Source organism: Haematobia irritans, chromosome 4, assembly GCF_050003625.1.
Source record: "Haematobia irritans isolate KBUSLIRL chromosome 4, ASM5000362v1, whole genome shotgun sequence".
Taxonomy (NCBI): domain Eukaryota; kingdom Metazoa; phylum Arthropoda; class Insecta; order Diptera; family Muscidae; genus Haematobia; species Haematobia irritans.
This window is the reverse complement of record NC_134400.1, coordinates 119,590,678-119,609,862: the sequence shown is the minus strand read 5'-3', so window position 1 is coordinate 119,609,862 and position 19,185 is coordinate 119,590,678. Positions and strand designations below refer to the sequence as shown.

Here is a 19,185-nt window from a genome sequence, read left to right as displayed (position 1 = left end):
ACATGGGCTTGTCATGGGACGGAAGTCCTGCATTTCAACAGCCGGTGCACTGAATTTGGATCACTTCGTTAGGTGTGATCCGAATTCAATGCTTTGGATGTAAATTAAACAAGTGAGGAAAGTCTAAAGTCGGGCGGGGCCGACTATATTATACCCTGCACCACTTTGTAGATCTAAATTTTCCATACCATATCACATCCGTTAAATGTGTTGGGGGCTATATATAAAGGTTTGTCCCAAATACATACATTTAAATATCACTCGATCTGGACAGAATTTGATAGACTCTACAAAATCTATAGACTCAAAATTTATGTCGGCTAATGCACTAGGATGGAACACAATGTTAGTAAAAAATAAATATGGGAAACATTTAAATCTGAAGCAATTTTAAGGAAACTTCGCAAAAGATTATTTATGATTTATTGCTCGATATATATGTATTAGAAGTTTAGGAAAATTAAAGTCATTTTTACAACTTTTCGACTAAGCAGTGGCGATTTTACAAGGAAAATGTTGGTGTTTTGACAATTTTTGTCCAAATCAGAAAAACATATATATGGGAGCTATATCTAAATCTGAACCGATTTCAACCTAATTTGGCACGCATAGCAACAATGCTAATTCTACTCCCTGTGCAAAATTTCAACTAAATCGGAGCAAAAAATTAGCCTCTGTGGTCATATGAGTGTAAATCGGGCGAAAGCTATATATGGGAGATATATCTAAATCTGAACCGATTTCAACCAAATTTGGCACGCATAGCTACAATGCTAATTCTACTCCCTGTGCAAAATTTCAATTAAATCGGAGTAAAAGATTGGCCACTGTGGTCATATGAGTGTAAATCGGGCGAAAGCTATATATGGGAGCTATATCTAAATCTGAACCGATTTCAACCAAATTTGGCACACATAGCTATAATGCTAATTCTACTCCCTGTGCAAAATTTCAACTAAATCGGAGTAAAAGATTGGCCTCTGTGGTCATATGAGTGTAAATCGGGCGAAAGCTATATATGGGAGCTATATCTAAATCTGAACCGATTTCAACCAAATTTGGCACACATAGCTATAATGCTAATTCTACTCCCTGTGCAAAATTTCAACTAAATCGGAGCAAAAAATTGGCCTCTGTGGTCATTTGAGTGTAAATCGGGCGAACGCTATATATTGGAGCTATATCTAAATCGGAAAAGTCTGAGACCCATCGTTTAGTATACCGATCGTCTTAGAATTAAATTCTGAGTCGATTTAGCGATGTCCGTCTGTCTGTCTGTCTGTCTGTCTGTCTGTCTGTCTGTTGATGTATTTTTGTGTGCATAGTACAGCTCGCAGTTTTAGTCCGATTGTCCTAAAATTTGGTATAGGGTCCTGTTTCGGCTCAAAGACGATCCCTATTGATTTTGGAAAAAATCGGTTCAGATTTAGATATAGCTGCCATATATATTTTTCACCGATCTGGTCATAATTGGCGTGTATATCAACCGATCTTCCTCAAATTCCGTACATCCGAATATTTTATGAGTCTCGAAAAGCTTGCAAAATATCAGCAAAATCGGTTCAGATTTAGATATAGCTCCCATATATAGCTTTCGCCCGATTTACACTCATTTGCCCACAGAGGCCAATTTTTTGCTCCGATTTAGTTGAAATTTTGCATAGGGAGTAGAATTAGCGTTGTAACTATGCGTGCCAAATTTGCTTGAAATCGGTTCAGATTTGGATATATCTCCCATATAAAGCTTTCGCCCGCTTTACACTCATATGACCACAGAGGCCAATTTTTAACTCCGATTTAGTTGAAATTTTGCACAGGGAGTAGAATTAGCATTGTGCTATGCGTGTTAAATTTGGTTGAAATCGGTTCAGATTTATATATATGTTTTTCTGATTTCGACAAAAATGGTCAAAATACCAACATTTTCCTTGTAAAATCGCCACTGCTTAGTCGAAAAGTTGTAAAAATGACTCTAATTTTCCTAAACTTCTAATACATATATATCGAGCGATAAATCATAAATAAACTTTTTCGAAGTTTCCATAAAATTGCTTCAGATTTAAACGTTTCCCATATTTTTTTTTACTAACATTGTGTTCCACCCTAGTGCATTAGCCGACTTAAATTTTGAGTCTATAGATTTTGTAGAAGTCTATCAAATTCTTCCAGATCGAGTGATATTTAAATGTATGTATTTGGGACAAACCTTTATATATAGCCCCCAACACATTTGACGGATGTGATATGGTATCGAAAATTTGGATCTACAAAGTGGTGCAGGGTATAATATAGTCGGCCCCGCCCGACTTTAGACTTTCCTTACTGGTTTTTTATAATTTTTAATGGATTCTAACGCATGCCTGAAAAGTTTGACGTCAAATATTTTCAAAAATGCACAATTTTTTCAGATTGGATTTAGCATTTTTTTTTTTTTGACAAAATTTAAAGTTAAATCCATTCTAAAAAAATGGCGAATTTTTGACGTTTCAGACAAGAGTTAGAATGCATTAAAAATCATAAAAAATTATTTATTTGGCAAAATATCACAAAATTTTGTAATTCACATCCAAAATTCAGATCACATCTTAAGAAGTGATGCAAATTCAGTGCAAAGGCTATTGAAATGGTGAACATCTGTTCTATGCCCATGTTAAATTCATCGCTTCTGCTATAATCTTGCACCACTTCCGGATCCAAAAAGAACATTTATTTTTATGAAAAGTTCATTGTATCAGTTAATTTTATTTGTATAGGCTTGCGTTTTAAAATTCAATCATCTTCAATCAATTTGAAATATTTTGGTGAAGAAGCAAATAGCAAGAAAACTTAAAAAATATATTTTTTTTGCTAGTCTTATAGGTTAAATTGGTTTTACATAAGATGTCACCATTGAATACAAAAGTCTATACATTGTCTATTCGCTATTTGGACCATTTTAGATACCAAGGCATATAATAAAATGTGCTTTACTTCCACCGATTAATAAAACAAAAATCAATAAAAAATATTTTCAGACAATAATTACATCTTGGCATTCATTGGCACTATTTGAATTGAATTTTATTTAATATAAATTTTGATGAGTCAATGAATGAATGTAATATAAAACGTTATTAATTTGTTTTGAGTTAGTTAATTAATGTATTTATTTAGTATAATAAATTGTACTATCATTGATTTTTTGTGTCATTTTATTTAAACTATTGTGATTTAGTTCAACTACGTTTAATTTAATATAGTTTCGTATGATATACTTTCATTTAATTTGACATAATTTTATTTAAATTAATGTAATTTCATATAAATTCAATTAACTTATATACATGATTAGTACTCTATTTACTTACTGAATTCTCTATTGATAAGGAGAAAGAGAGCTCTTACCTGAAAGGAGACAAAATAGAGTAAATAAGCATACATTTTTGCTAAAAATTTATAAAAAATATATTAAATATTGCTATGGTATTCGAAAGCGATTTCTTAAACTATTTCATTTTGTAAAATTACGATAATAATTACACCTTCTTAATATATAGTCGGTAATGTGAATGTGGCGATATAGATCATTGTATTCATTATACGAGGGCAGTTCGGAAACTTCTTAGCCTAGCACAAACTTCCGTCTCTGTAGTGAACACATGTTAAATTTTGTTTTGATCTGGCAACTCCTTCATATAGAAACATGTGTTCATAAAAGACGCATCCGCAATTTTTTTACAATGTAAAAATTAGAAATGCGTGCTGTAATTAAATATTTACATAAAAAAGGTTTATCGGGACAAGAAATTCATAATGCTATGGTGAATGTGTTAGGTGAAAGTGCTCCTTCATATGCAACAGTAAAAAATTGGGTTGCTGAATTTAAACGTGGTCGTACAAGCATTGAAGATGAACCACGTAGTGGACGTCCAAAAACAGCAACAACAGCAGAAATTGTAGGCAAAATGCATGATATGGTATTAAATGATCGACGAATAAAAGTGCGTGAAATTGCTAATATCATGGGCATCTCAAATGGTCGAGTCCATTTAATTTTGCATGAAGAACTACAGATGAACAAGCTTTCTGCAATATGGGTGCCGCATTTGTTAACAGTCGATCAAAAACGCATAAGAATGAACATTTCTCAAGCTTGTTTGTATCGTTTTAAGCGGAATAAAATGGATTTTAAGCGTCGTTTCATAACTGTTGATGAGACATGGATCCACCACTATACTCCAGAGACAAAAGAACAATCCAAACAATGGACTGAAGCTGGAGGAAGTGCCCCAAAGAAGGCAAAAACAATTCAATCGGCTGGTAAGGTTATGGCAACGGTTTTTTGGGACTTCAAAGGTATTTTATTGATTGTCTATCTGCAAAAGGGTAAAACAATAAATTCAGAGTTCTATTGCAACCTTTTTGATCAATTAAATGTACAAATTCGAGAAAAACTTCCTGGCTTACAACAAAAAAAAATTTTTCATCAAGACAACGCACCAGCGCACAAGAGTGTTTTAACAATGGCTAAAATCAATGAATTAAAGTACGAGTTGCTTGACCACCCATCTTATTCTCCTGATTTAGCTCCCAGTCACTTTTACTTGTTCCCAAATCTAAAACAAATCCTTGCTGGCAAGCGTTTTCCCTCAAATGAAGATGCAATTACAGTTGTAAACCACTATTTTGAAGACTTTGAGGAAAACTATTTTAATCAAGGGATAGAATTGCTAGAAAAGCGTTGGACTAAGTGTATTGAAGTTTCAGGAGATTATATTGAAAAATAAAAATATTTTTGAAAAACTAACTATTCTCTTTCATTGATAGGCTAAGAAGTTTCCGAACCGCCCTCGTATTTCGCAATATTATTGTGGTGTTTATTTTTGTGGTGTTTCAATAAGGAATATTTCCGCAACAGATGTTAATATTATTCGATTTTCAAAGTTACTTCCAAGAACCATTGGGGGTCATTGTACTCTAGGCAAAAATAAAAACATTTTATATCCACCATCTACGTTTTATCCTTAATGGGAAGCTCAATGCAAACGAATATTTTCTTAGTTTGCAAGTGATTTTCATAAATTGCATTAAACTCCCACAGGACATGCAATTTCAAAGTCCAATGCCAACTACCCTGTTCTTAAAGTCTACCATCATATCCTTTCAATGTGCCGGTGATTAAGTGTCTAAGATACTACCCTTAGGACGACACTGTCAGTAATAAAAAGCGAGCGTAGCCGGTGTCTAGGACGAATATGAGTATCCACACACAACTAAACTCAAATAAAAATCTCACGTAAGTAATGAGTGCACAACGGACACGTTCATACCAAACGACTTTGTTAAAGGAAATTGAAAATATTCCATATGACTCGTTTGGGCTTAGTAAGGAAACATAAAATCAATGATTACGATAGGGTGTGGTCCAGACATACTATAGGACAAAAGAAGACTTTGTAAATAAAGCCACAACAACGTGCCAACAATACAACGATATTCTATGGTACTATCAAAACACACAGAAATAAAAATTGCACCACAATGGAGAAGAAATGAAAGAAACAGAGTGTTGACTTTCTGGATATTGACGGCATTAAAATGGGTATACAATAGATGAGTATTAAAATGGGTATACAATAGATGAGTTTGTTATTCGTCATCAGTTCACTGGCAGAAAAAGCATCATAATACACAGAAAAAAAAACAAAATTGTTTTATTGGAAACGTGAACTATCTCTTGCTAAACTTGAAGTAAATTGTACGAAACTTCACGCAGAGAAGGAATATGATGAATATGAAACATGTTTCAAGAGCAAAATGTTATTTTTGGATGGTGACCATGTATCATGTTTGTCGCAAAAATGTTGTGGTACAGAATTGTACGGTCCTTGAACTTTATACTAGAGATTAGAGGTGTGCACGTGACACGAAATTGTCGTGACGAAAATCTTCGTGAAATTGTCGTGACGAAAACCTTCGTGACGGGTGAGTCACGCTGATGGTAACGGCGTGAGTGTGCGTGATTAACCAACCAAATGTCGTGCGTGAGCGTGAGTCACGAAATTAATATATTCGTGAGTGTGCGTGAGTAACGAATTTCGGACAAAAGATGAACCATAAAGATATATACACATTTATCATTTTACAAAAAAAAAAAACTATTTATATGTAAAATTTCCATAATTTCGTGGTTTGTAACCCGGCTATGGAAAGTTCAAATTTGTGGGACGAATTTATATGTAGTACTACACATTCCAAAAAAATAAGCCTTTCTTAAAAAGAGGCAGTTTAGTTCATGATCGAAAAAGTGGGATCGAAATTTTCTTTAAAAAAATTCTTTTCGTACTCTGAAACTAATTGGGATAAATAAACTATTATCTAAATAATAATTGCAAGGTTCTATAAGATTTTTTGTACAATAAAATAAATGAATTTATCAACATTTTACAATTGTTCGAAAAAGTGGGATCGAAATTTTCTTTAAAAAAATTCTTTTCGTACTCTGAAACTAATTGGGATAAATAAACTATTATCTAAATAATAATTGCAAGGTTCTATAAGATTTTTTGTACAATAAAATAAATGAATTTATCAACATTTTAAAATTGTTTTGGAATTAGATTCTAATCTAACCCTAAAACGTACATGGGTGCATACTGACCCCCTGCACTCCAAAAAAAAGTTTACTTGAATTCAAAGATTTTGACTTTTCTTTGAGAATTTTAAAACAAATAAATTTTCTAAAGAACTATCCATATTTAATTCTAGATTCTCTTATTTAAAATTAGGATACATATCTCATTTATGGAATTTTTGTTCTCTTTTTGCAATATATTAACAAAAGTGTTCGCATACAAATAAATGTCAGTTTAAAAGTCCAAATTATAGCATATACTTCAAAGCAAAAAATATTTTCTTGATTAAAAAAAACTTTAACTTAAAAACTTTAAAATAAGTATGTTTGAAGCTTTTTTATTTTTAATCCAAAGATTCAAAATCTCAGTTGATTTAAAGCTTATTTCTTTAAATCAAAAATATTTTTCTTTGCTTTAAGAGAAATTCGCCTTACTTGAAATACATAGGAATCAAATGGAGGGATACAAATTTAAAAGATATGTATCATAAATTTAAAGAAAAAATTCTTTTTAAAGAAATTTGTCCTTAATATTGTGTAAATTACGAATCCCAAAACTAAGGTTGCATACTTATTTGGAATTCTGGCAAAGAAAATTAAAAAATTATTTCGTACTTAACAGAAAAGATTTTCTCAGTGTAGTTTTGAAGATGAGTTGTTTACCCAAAATATCTTTATGTTAAACAAACCGCGTCTATAAATAGGACTTGATCAAATGTGAAACCCTTTAAATGAAGGTCAAAACCTTTAAAATAACAAGTAAGGAAAGTCTATTATACCATGCACCACTTTGTAAATCCACATTTTCGATACTATATATAATCCATCAAATGTGTTGGGTACTATATATAAAGGTTTTTGTCCCAAATACATACATTTAAAACTGACTCCATCTGAACAAAATTTATAATCTATAGACTTAAAATTTAAGTCGGCTAATGCCCTGGGATGGTACACTATGTTAGTAAAAAATATGGGAAACATTTCAATCTGAACCAATTTTGAGGCAACTTCGCAAAAGTTTATTTATGATTTATCGCTCGATATATATGTATTAGAAGTTTAGGAAAATTAGTCATTTTTACAACTTTTCGACTAAGCAGTGGCGATTTTACAAGGTATTTTGACCATTTTTGTCGAAATCAGAAAAACATATATAACATAAATCGGAACAAAAAATTGGCCTCTGTGGTCATATGAGTGTAAATCGAGCGAAAGCTATATATGGGAGCTATATCTAAATCTGAACCGATTTCAACCAAATTTGGCACGCATAGCTACAATGCACGGACGTGGCTATGTCGACTTAGGAGCCCACCCTGAGCATTTTTGCCAAAGACACCATGTGTCTATCTCGTCTCCTTCTGGATGTTGCAAACATATGCACTAAATTATAATACCCTGTTCCACAGTGTGGCGCAGGGTATAAAAATGTAAATGTGTACAGAAAGGAATAACTATTGCAAAATCTTTTACAATCTTTTTTACATTCGATTTATTTTTTAACTTCACTTGCAGGGTTTTAGAAATTACATTGGCTGCTGTTTTCTCTTTGTATGACAATTTTTATTGTGTTATGTTGGAAAGAGCGGGTAAAAGAGACCACGTTGTCGGTTATTGTTAGATTTAAACATCTAACAAGCTTTACTATATGTCTCACTTTTTCTTTGTCCGTAAATTAAAAACAAATCTCCATGGTATGATAAAATTGTGTAGATGTGTTGCTTGCTATAAATACCGTATTTTGTTATTAGCATCTCTTGACGCCTACCACACACCGTTATAAATGATGGACTCTTGCTTAACTCTTTTTTTCTCTCGCGAATTGTTGCTGTTGTTGTTATTTGTTGGATCCATAACATCAATGTGTATGAGAGGTTGTGTGAATCATTAAACGAGGTTGAGGTGTTTTTGTTTAAGATACTCTCACCGTCACAGTATACGAAAAAGAAAATATAAACAAAAATGAAAGAAAAACGGAAAAATCTGCTAATTTATACATCATATATACGTATGCGCAATAAATCCAATACATGCATATTTGCATCCAACTACTTACATGTATACAATGTATTAAAAAAATACTTCGTTATATACATGTGGTAAAATTGTATATACATGCTTTTTTGCCTTAAACCATGTTTTTGTTTTAATTATAACTGACATACTTTCAGCTTTCCAGCTATACGCTATGGCACAGCAAGCTTAGAACTTAACTGAAATTAATGGCATTTTTCTTCACCGCACAAGAGTGAAGAATTGCCAGAAGAATGATAAGAAATGTGATGAAAACAAATGTAGAATGTTATTTTCAAACCCCATCGTTTATATTTCCCCCCTCTAATATGTATAATTCCTCGTCAACAGAACATAGTGTACACGCATTGATAAATGTGTGGTTGGAGAAAATTGGAGGCGGTCCATTTTTTCCGGATTGCCAAAGGGCCAACATTACAACCAAACTTGAATGTGTTTGAAGTGCTTAGCACCTTAGAACTGCATGGACAAAGAAATGTGTCTTTTTCAACGCAAAAATATCTTGTTACGAATCTACATTTTGAGTTGATATATTCAGATGGAAGCGATTGATAAATGCAGGGAAATAACGTATTTGGAAAACGGGCATTGCATGCTTTGCCACCGTAGTGCAATGGTTTAATGGGTTCAATACCAGTTTCGATCGAACACTAAAACGTTTTTTTAGCGGTGGATTATCTGTCAGTAATTTTGCAACGAAAAAACTGGACGTGAAAAAACGAATAAAATAAAATTTACTTTCTAGAATCAACTACGCAAAACTCAAATTTATTTTTCCGCTTCTTCATTAGTGTAAAGACAAAATCGTTGGAACCATTTCTGAGTATTTCAAAGCTTCTCTATGTGGTCTTAGCGCAAAGTGAAAGGCTGAAAGGTTTCAGTTTCATTGAGTTAAACATAGAATCAAGCAGCACTCATTGATAAAAGAGAACTTAAACACTTGTAGTAACGCTATGGATTGAATAGACTTTGTTGCCTGAAAAAACAAAATAGATTTGCTGGTCTATAAATAGAATTGCTTGTGCTTTGGTGACAACAACAGCTATATGGCTCAGTGGATAATGGTTCGCATACATCAACATATATGGTCCATGTTTGGATTCCCCCTCTAGACAAAAGTTAAAATTTATAAAATTGAATGTTTGATTCTAAATTGTTTGTATTGTAGAAGAAAGAGGGAAGAGAATTTTTTTCCAAACAAACTTTTTACAATAAAAAGCAAATGACAAACGATCTTTCTGCTTTATGTCTGTGTGGTTAACCCTCTAATCGCGCATTTAGGCGGTCTTCAATAAATCAGCTTTTAGTAGAACACACCTTAAGACAACAAAAATGGGTAAAATAACAAGAAAACTTAATTAAAACTGTTCAAGAGGCTTTGCAGCATATACTGAATTTTACCGTGTAATTTTTTTCTTCTTTCGTTTTCTTGCTTTTGTGTTGTTAACATTGAATATTTAATCAGCTGGCAAAAAAAATTGGGGCATTAGAGGGTTAATTAAAAAAAAAAGGAAGCAACATCCTCAAAATAAAACTTAGCTTATAGCTGAAGCTTTTCTGTAATTAATCCATAGATTCAAAACTTCACGTTGTGAAGGTTTATTTCTTTAAATTAAAAATGTTTTTTACACGAAAATAAATAAATTGTTCTTCAAAGACCTACGGAGGGTGGCAAATTTCAAGATGAGTATGTTACAATTTTTTGGTTTTTTATTTTCTATTGGCACTCAAAAATATATACTAAAGATCAAAATTAGAAGTATCTGTTTTTGTTTAAAAAACTGAAATCAAGTATGAAATATACTTAAAATACATATTAACATATATTTGAAGCTTTCTTAATTTGTTCACTTCAAGATATTGATTAATTTAAAGATTTTTTTCTTTAAGGCCGGTATGCACGTCTTGCGAAATTTTCGGTACCAAAAATTTATTTAAGTCTACCACAAAAAACGGTTTGTGTATAGAGTGTAGAGAAACCTAATGCACACAAATTTTAAAACAGCTAATCGCTTCCAAATATTCCTCAAATAAATTGTTGATTATTTACAGACCTCTTAAAACTTTTACACACACAATGACTGTAATAAGTTAAATGTTTGCTGCCATGAGTTGTCAACATCTCTCCAAAATATGCTTTTGACAACCCTGTTATGAAAAAAATTCTATTAGAGGTGCGTACCAGCTTGCGAAATTGAATGCATTTCTTATGGGAACGAAATTTTTCGCTAGAGGTGCATACCGGCCTTTAAGCTGAAAATGATCGGCGCGCGTGGTAGGAAATCACTCACGCACCATCATATGTTCTAGGGCCTCAGCACACAAATGTTATAGTGATGCACGACAAATCTTGGAACTCTCACCAATTTTCCTTTGTCGTAACTCACATTGAAACCGTGTGTGGGTAAAAAATGCAAGTAAATTATGGTTCACCAGGGACATAAGGGACACGTTTAGAATCGTACTCGTGGCTACAATCGCTAACGTGTTTAAAGAAGTAAACGCCATTGGAGTAGTTGAAATTGTGTCGCAAGTGTTTTTTCCCTAATATGTCTTACGTATGTTACATAATCATTCATAGTACCCCAATATATTTTTTTCCAGTGTAGCAATTTCGTATATTTTATTACTCGCTTTATAAAAACTTGTTGCCATATCTAACCACGCTTAATATGTGTGTCCGGATCTTCCAAAAACTAATGTCGAGTGTTTTTTTTATTAAAAATAAAAATACTCATAATACTCGAAAAGCCATGCTATGACATCTGGCAATAAAATTTTGCTGTAAATTAAAAATTGTAGGTCAAAATTGTCTTAAGCGAAGAAGAAAGTTGCTAATACAACACGTTGACATAGCGAAATCTGTCTGTCGGCCGGTTTAAATGTATCTACATAGTAATAATATTGTCACAGTATGTTGTTTGTAATCACTATCATTATATTTTACACTCTCAAGAACACTATGCAACGTACAATAATAATTTTGTCATTCCGTTTTTATCAAATCAAAATATACATTTTCGACCATATATGTTAATCATATATAAATATATAGTATTAAACCGAGTATAATTCGAAGTTGATCGATCTAACAATACAGTATAATCACCGATAAAACATATTTAAACCTTTAATGCCTATTTTCTGTTGAGATGATAAAATAATTTATATAACATAGCCTGTAAAACGAAACAAGAAAAATTGAGACGGTAAAGTCTTTTTGAGATTTTACTAAGTATTATTTATTTAAATTATTTTTTATAGTCCTAAGGCATGTTTCGCAAAAAGTTTCCGTTTTAGATGATTTTTACTTTTTTAAACTCACCACTTGGCATTGTTTTTGCTTTGCCACGTGACAATTATTTTATCTTCGCCTATCGCTACTCGACATGGTTGTGTTTGTAGAATAAGCCTCTTTACTTCGTTTCTTGTAATCGATTACGGCACATTTGTCAAAGATCGGTGGAAGAAAGAATAGTTTGATGACAATGTGGAATTTTCTTTGTTACATAGTCTAATTGATGTATTCCACGGCAATGACCACGTTAACTAGTTTAGGTATGTCTTTGTTTTTATTTTTTGATATTTTGTTTTCTGTAATTTTTTAGGCGCTGAAACCTCTTTTAAAAATTATTAAAATGCAACATTGCTTCTAGACTGTATGTGTTTTTATTGTTATCAACTCTGATATCCAGAGGCTTTTGCCATTCTGCCGCTAACTGAATGAATCAGTAATGAGTAATTTATAATGGCGACTGATAACATTCTTTAGGTATTACGTCAATTCGTTCGTTATTTGTGAAACTAAAAAAATTGAACATAATTGAAAAAAATATATTTGAACGAAATCACTTTAGTCCTTTTATTCCTCTTTTCATGTCAAAAAAAAAAAAATCCATGTCCAAATTCCATATTTCATGTCAAAAAAAAAAAATTGTGGCTTGAAAAGATTACACCGCTTAATATAATGGTATATGTTTCGATACATGAGTATAACCTATATCTAACCTATATCTCAACCGATTTGCTTAATATTATGTCTCTATAAACTGACACGAAATGACACCTATACATATGACCATATTTTTTGTGGAAATATTTTTATTGACATGAGTTATATAAAGTTCAGAATTCATTCAATATTGCTTGACTATTGCTCTTAATCGGTAAAAATGGGTTCCACGCACGGTTGCTACTCGAGCCAAAAATAATCTACCAAAATTTGAAGAACATTTTACCAAAAAACTACCAAATAAAAAATATATTTTGTCAAAATTGTATTTCTATAGAAAATTTTGTCAAAATTTTATTTCTATAGAAAATTTTGTACGATTTTGTGTGTAAATATAACCATAGCGATAGGCGGTAGGCGAAACATTTTTGCCGCAACGGCAAATACAATAAGCTTGACGGCGAATAATTCCCTTTTTCACGTTTCCTAGCGTTTTTGTTGTCAATACAGCATGCTTTGACAATATTAAACAATGAAGTTGAATAAAAACATACAATGGCTTGTTATTTGTTGAGTTATTTCAAGAAAAAATAATCTACACGTGTCCAGGCAACAGCAATTCCTAGGGGTGAGTTAAAAAAATTGATAAGCGATGGCAACACTATACCAGTTTTCGCCAACGAGTTAGAATAAGTTTTAATTTAGCGATACGCCGCTAGCCGTCACGGTATTCCGTCGCGGATTTTGGGCTTCCCATATGAAATACACGTAAATAAGTATTCGCCTACCGCCTATCGCTATGGTTATATTTACACACTTTGTTGGAGAGGATTATTTTGCAAAATCTACCAAAACATGAAGAATTCTAATAATCTACCAAAAAAATCTACTATTTTTGGTAGAATTCTAACATACCAACTGTGGCAACCGTGGTTACAAGCTGCAAGAAAGTAATCTGTTTATTCCCATTATGGTCCATTACCGAGCCATGACTGTTTTCACTGCATCCGTACTTCGTTGGATTGGCATCTGGGGAATTGAATTGTGTTAATGTCCTTTATTCAAACAAGTGGCCTGATAAGCATGTGCTCGAATTAAGTCCTGAGCGTTTTTTTTTTACTCACACATATTCTCGAACCGATATTATTTTTCACTCACGCACATAATCTTTGTTGTAGTTCCATTCACACGCGCGTCACTACCATTGATTATTCTCCATCACGATGGTATTTCCACTTGCAGGTTGCTGAAAGGACACAACCACTTGATGGCTTGATTTATTAGTCTTGCCAACCGATCTCCTATCAGTTCATTTTAAACATTTTAAAGAAACCAACGCAATTCCCAAATAAAATTAAACCCCAAATTTCTGTTTTTAAGTCCATATTTGATTTAACACTCCACTTTATACATAGACCCAAAGTCAAAAGAACTTAACTGTCCGCAGAATAGTCGCCATGCAAAATAAATCATAATAAACTATTTCAACGTTTCTAGACATTAACAGCACAATTTAGTGTTATTAACTTTTAGAAATGAATGCGAAACCACACATCTACTGTGGTACAACAAAGCAAAATTCTATCTCAATCCTAATCAACGAATATCAAAGAAAAAAGAACACAGTTAAATGTGCTCCAGCGATTTTAACTCAAGTTTTCATTTACAGGCATATGGGTTTACATGAATGTGATGGACAGGAGCTCGCTAATCGACAACAGCCAGTAGGTGATGTAGTATTGGGCAACATTTAGTTCGTTCATAGCTACGCGCATACCGTTGTATGCTTTGGCTTGAAATGTTTGGGGCCTCCTCTCCTAGTATGGAAAACGTGGTAAGCACACCAGTCAGCCAACTTCTGCTTGGGTAGAAAACTAGTTGTTTTTGTCCAGAGTAAAAATATGTTCATGCTTCATATGGCTTAAAATACTTTTGAGTTTTTTTTTTTTTATAACTCTGGGTTTTGTTGTCTCTCTTGTCATTTGTTCTTTCATTCTCTACGTTTCCATTTTGCCGCTAAACTGGTTGTACAAGTTTTATGTAAATTTTATAATAATATCCATCCAACAGCATAGATAGATCAATATATATTGTGTTTATAATCATATGGACATATATAGACATATTTAACAAATCTACTCGTATGTATTTTTTTTTTTATAGAAAGCTCGTTTATCTTAAGTGCGAAGAGATTTTTATGGTTGTAACTGTTTTCAATTGTTTTTTTTTTTTCTCTCCAAAAATTATGTATACCTCTATAGACGTGTCTGCTATCGAAACTAAGGATTAATTCACAGTTTTTTCTCCCGTCTATTCCCCCACTTAGCGGAAGGAAATATTTTATAATCCTCCCTATACAAAAATTCAAAGCATCGCAACTTTATTTTCATTGTAGTTTTCGCGAGCTCTCGTTTATTTGTCAGTGCCTATGTTTGCATTAGCTTGCTTGCAATTGAACTGAGGATTTTCCACAGCTCTTATTAGCCTTCAATTAAATGTAAATATAAGTAAAAACCATAGAGATAATGAATTTGTATTGTGTCCAGCCCCTGTCAGGAAAATGTCAGTTCCCAAGATTAATTTTCTTCCTTTCGTAAAATTTCATTTTTTAAAACTTTCATCAAAAATAATTATAATTTAAAAAAAAATAGGTAATGGTACCAAGTTCACACTAGTATACATGTTGGCTGAATATGGCTTGTTTAATTGACAACCAAACACATTTGATGATGGACTTCAAGTGCAATTAAAAAGCGGCTATTGTTGAGAAGAACAAACACCTCAAATCGAACAAAATGTTTCTGTAATGTACCATAAATCGTTATAGTTATACTGGTAGCGTCGTCAGTTGCGATGGTTCGGCAAGTGAGTGATCCTTAATTATAGGGAAGAAATTTTGGAACCTGCTTTCATTAGTGAGCACGCACACAATTCGGTCGTATAACATGGACGTACCAACACGGCCCACCACGTAATAAAAAGAGCGTGTAGACCAAAAATGAATGCAAAATCATGTTCACCACCTTTATTTCGTCTATGCAGTAACTGTCTAATATGTTCGATGCCAATCCGATGAATATTTATACCCTGCGCCACACTGTGGAACAGGGTATTATAAGTTAGTGCATATGTTTGTAACACCCAGAAGGGGACGAGATAGACACATGGTGTTTTTGGCAATAATGCTCAGGGTGGGTCCCTGAGTCGATATAACCATGTCCGTCTGTCTGTGAACACATTTTTGTGATCAAAGTCTAGGTCGCAATTTAAGTCCAATCGCCTTAAAATTTGGCACATGTTCCTAATTTAGGTCAGAATAGAACCCTATTGATTTTGGAAGAAATCGGTTCAGATTTAGATATAGCTCCCATATATATCTTTCGCCTGATATGGTCTTATATGGCCCCAGAAGCCAGATTTTTGGCCGAATTTGGTTGAAATTTTGCACTAGGAGTACAATTAGTAGTATAGTCAAGTGTGCAAAATTTGATTGAAATCGGTTCAGATTTAGATATAGCTCCCATATATATCTTTCGCCCGATATGGACTAATATGGTTCTAATAGCCAGAGTTTTGGCCCAATTTGGTTGAAATTTTGCACAGGGAGTAGATTTAGCATTGTAGCTATGCGTGCCAAATTTGATTGAAATCGGTTCAGATTTATATATAGCTCCCATATATAGCTTTCGCCCGATTTACACTCATATGACCACAGAGGCCAATTTTTAACTCCGATTTAGTTGAAATTTTGCACAGGGAGTAGAATTAGCATTGCTATGTTGCTATGTGTGCCAAATTTGGTTGAAATCGGTTCAGATTTAGATATAGCTCCCATATATATGTTTTTCTGATTTCGACAAAAATGGTCAAAATACCAACATTTTCCTTGTAAAATCGCCACTGCTTAGTCGAAAAGTTGTAAAAATGACTCTAATTTTCCTAAACTTCTAATACATATATATCGAGCGATAAATCATAAATAAACTTTTGCAAAGTTTCCTTAAAATTGCTTCAGATTTAAATGTTTCCCATATTTGTTTACCTAGTGCATTAGCCGACTTAAATCTTGAGTATATAGATTTTGTAGAAGTCTATCAAATTCTGCCCAGATCGGGTGATATTTAAATGTATGTATTTGGGACAAACCTTTATATATAGCCCCCAACACATTTGACGGATGTGATATAGTATCGAAAATTTAGATCTACAAAGTGGTGCAGGGTATAATATAGTCGGCCCCGCCCGACTTTAGACTTTCCTTACTTGTTTTTTTTTTTTTTTTGATTTCTGTTAAATATTTGCCCAGTGTGACGATGCCGTAAGACGTTCTGCGGCACATTTAAACGATTAAAGTCCACGGTAAAAGTAACTATATAAGTAATATATAAGTAATTATACTTACCCATAATTCAGTACCCCAACTCATGTTGGAAGTTTCTGCCGTCTCCTCCGCCAGCTTTACAAGTTATTAGAGTAATCCAAATAAAACAAATGTGTTACAAGTGATTCAGCGGGCAAATTGATTACGAAGTAAATTCGCTTTTTGTTTTGTTTTTTATTTATTTATTTTCTTATTAATTTTTGTTCTTGAAATGATATCCAAAGTAAAACACTTAATTGGCAACACTGCCAATACAGTAACAGCTATAGCAAAATCGATGATCGGTAGCTCGGAATAGCTAAATATTCAATTGGAAAAAGTGTAGAATAACATTTACGAACAAAAAAATTTAATTATGTTTGCATTTAATACGAATAGCATAAAATTCCACTAAGATGACTAAGAAAATTTAAAGTTTATTGTAAGTCATCATAACAACACAAACAAATACACTCGAAAACGCGTTCTCTCATAAACAACAACGAACGTTATAAAATATGGTAGAAGTGATTAATAACAAAAGCGAAACAAACAAAACGACTCGATGAAGAAGAGAGATGAATGGAAAAAGACGCAAGACGTCAGACAAAGGCAGGTAAATATCTAGGTAGATAAGCAGTAGGAAAGAATACAGGTAAGAAATTGAATGAACAAATTGTTAACTCTTTCAATAGAGTACGAGTATAATTATTGCATTGGGTAGCATTTTTGGTTTAAATTGTACTATGTTGTGGCAAATAAAATGAAGTATATCAAGCAGATATGAAAGTGTGAATAGTATGAGAGAATCTTTTTATTTATGCAATTGCCGTAAAGGCAGACATATGCAATAATCAGTTGGTAAAATATGGAGATGGCGCTTTTCCGCCAACCCCATCGTATTATTTTCTCTTTAATTCTTGCGTTCCAAGCATCTCTCAAAATCTACCACTGTCGCGAATTGTAAAAACCGAGGCTAATTTCTAATATGACATCGGGCGGACACCACCAGCAACAAAAAGAAAACATCTATTGCACAATTCCACTTAAAATTATGATATGCCTTTTTATATACACTTTATTATTGCTTTCCCTCTTATGTGTCTCAGATATAGTTTGCGATTGGTTTTTATCGTTTTAGGCACATATATACAATTTTTTTATCTTTTATTCTAGTTGGGTTGATGTACTATGCATAAATAAGAATATGTATTTGTTTAATATCATCGCACCATTCACTCTTGATTTAATAAAATGCAAATGCACTTCAATCTTTGCCTTATTTTACAACAATTAACACCTTTCGTATGACAAACTTTGCATGAATTCTTCTTGAAAAAGATTTTTTGCAATATCTTTAGAGCCAGTATAAAGTAGATAGCCAGAATCTACTTGCCAAACAAACATAAAAAATATTTAGACGAGACACTCGATTTATAGATATGTTTTTTTTTTCTTTTAGTTTCGTTTTTTCTTACAATATTATTATATACTTATAGAGCTCTTACAACTTCCGATTGTGAAGATGCTATTAATTTTTTAACTATACAATATTTTCACAGTAAACTGTGGAAATTTTTCTACATAACACACACACGCACGCACACTAATGAAACTTTTAACAATTTATCGGTTATCGAATTTTCGTTTATCCGCGACGTTCGCTTTTGACTCGACTCGATTCACTATGTGAAATGAAATGTAAATTAGATATCGAATGATAAACTACAGGGTTATTGTTATTTTCTTCCTCCTACGTTTTCGTTATTTTCGGGTATCTATTGAGTAGTCGGTATCTGAGAATACAACCGTATTTACCATATTAAGGTTGCCAAATTCACAACTTCGTTTGAAAGTTCTTTAAAATTGCCTATATTGAATTACAAGGCATTGTGCCTCAATTGAGTTAATTCATCTGATTTATATTGTATTGTTTTAATAAAGTAATCGCGAAAATTTCAACGCGAAAAACGAACATAGTACTGACAATAAAGGTGGGTATTAAGTTCGAGTTTAAGGTAAGTACATGGCTGGGTAAGTACTATGTTCGTTTTTCGAGTTGACATTTTCGCGGTTACTTTATTAAAACAATTCAATATAAAGCAGATAAATTAACTCAATTGATGCGCAAATTCTTGTTCCTATAGATTGCGGCATGACTTTACGGGAATATGTTTGTTTTCATTTATAATTTTGATTATTTCAGGAAAAGTGATAAAGTGA

The 19,185-nt window shown here is 32.8% G+C and overlaps 1 protein-coding gene across 6 annotated transcripts in view; it reads right to left on the bottom strand.

The window, feature by feature from the left end:
* The window catches only part of Cip4 (formin-binding protein 1-like Cip4), a 292,493-nt gene extending 273,835 nt beyond the window's left edge, over positions 1 to 18,658 (bottom strand). For 4 of the 6 annotated variants that reach the window (XM_075303625.1, XM_075303627.1, XM_075303628.1 and 1 more), the window contains exons 1-2: positions 18,471 to 18,657; positions 17,005 to 17,281 (exon numbers count right to left, since the gene is read on the bottom strand). In XM_075303625.1, the coding sequence (XP_075159740.1) occupies positions 17,005 to 17,028 (24 nt within the window). In that variant the 5' untranslated portion in view covers positions 17,029 to 17,281; positions 18,471 to 18,657. Of the gene's footprint in view, positions 1 to 17,004; positions 17,282 to 18,470 lie in introns of all 6 variants that reach the window. The other 2 variants (XM_075303629.1, XM_075303624.1) reach the window with 2 other exon arrangements.
* Positions 18,659 to 19,185: the final 527 nt, after the last annotated feature.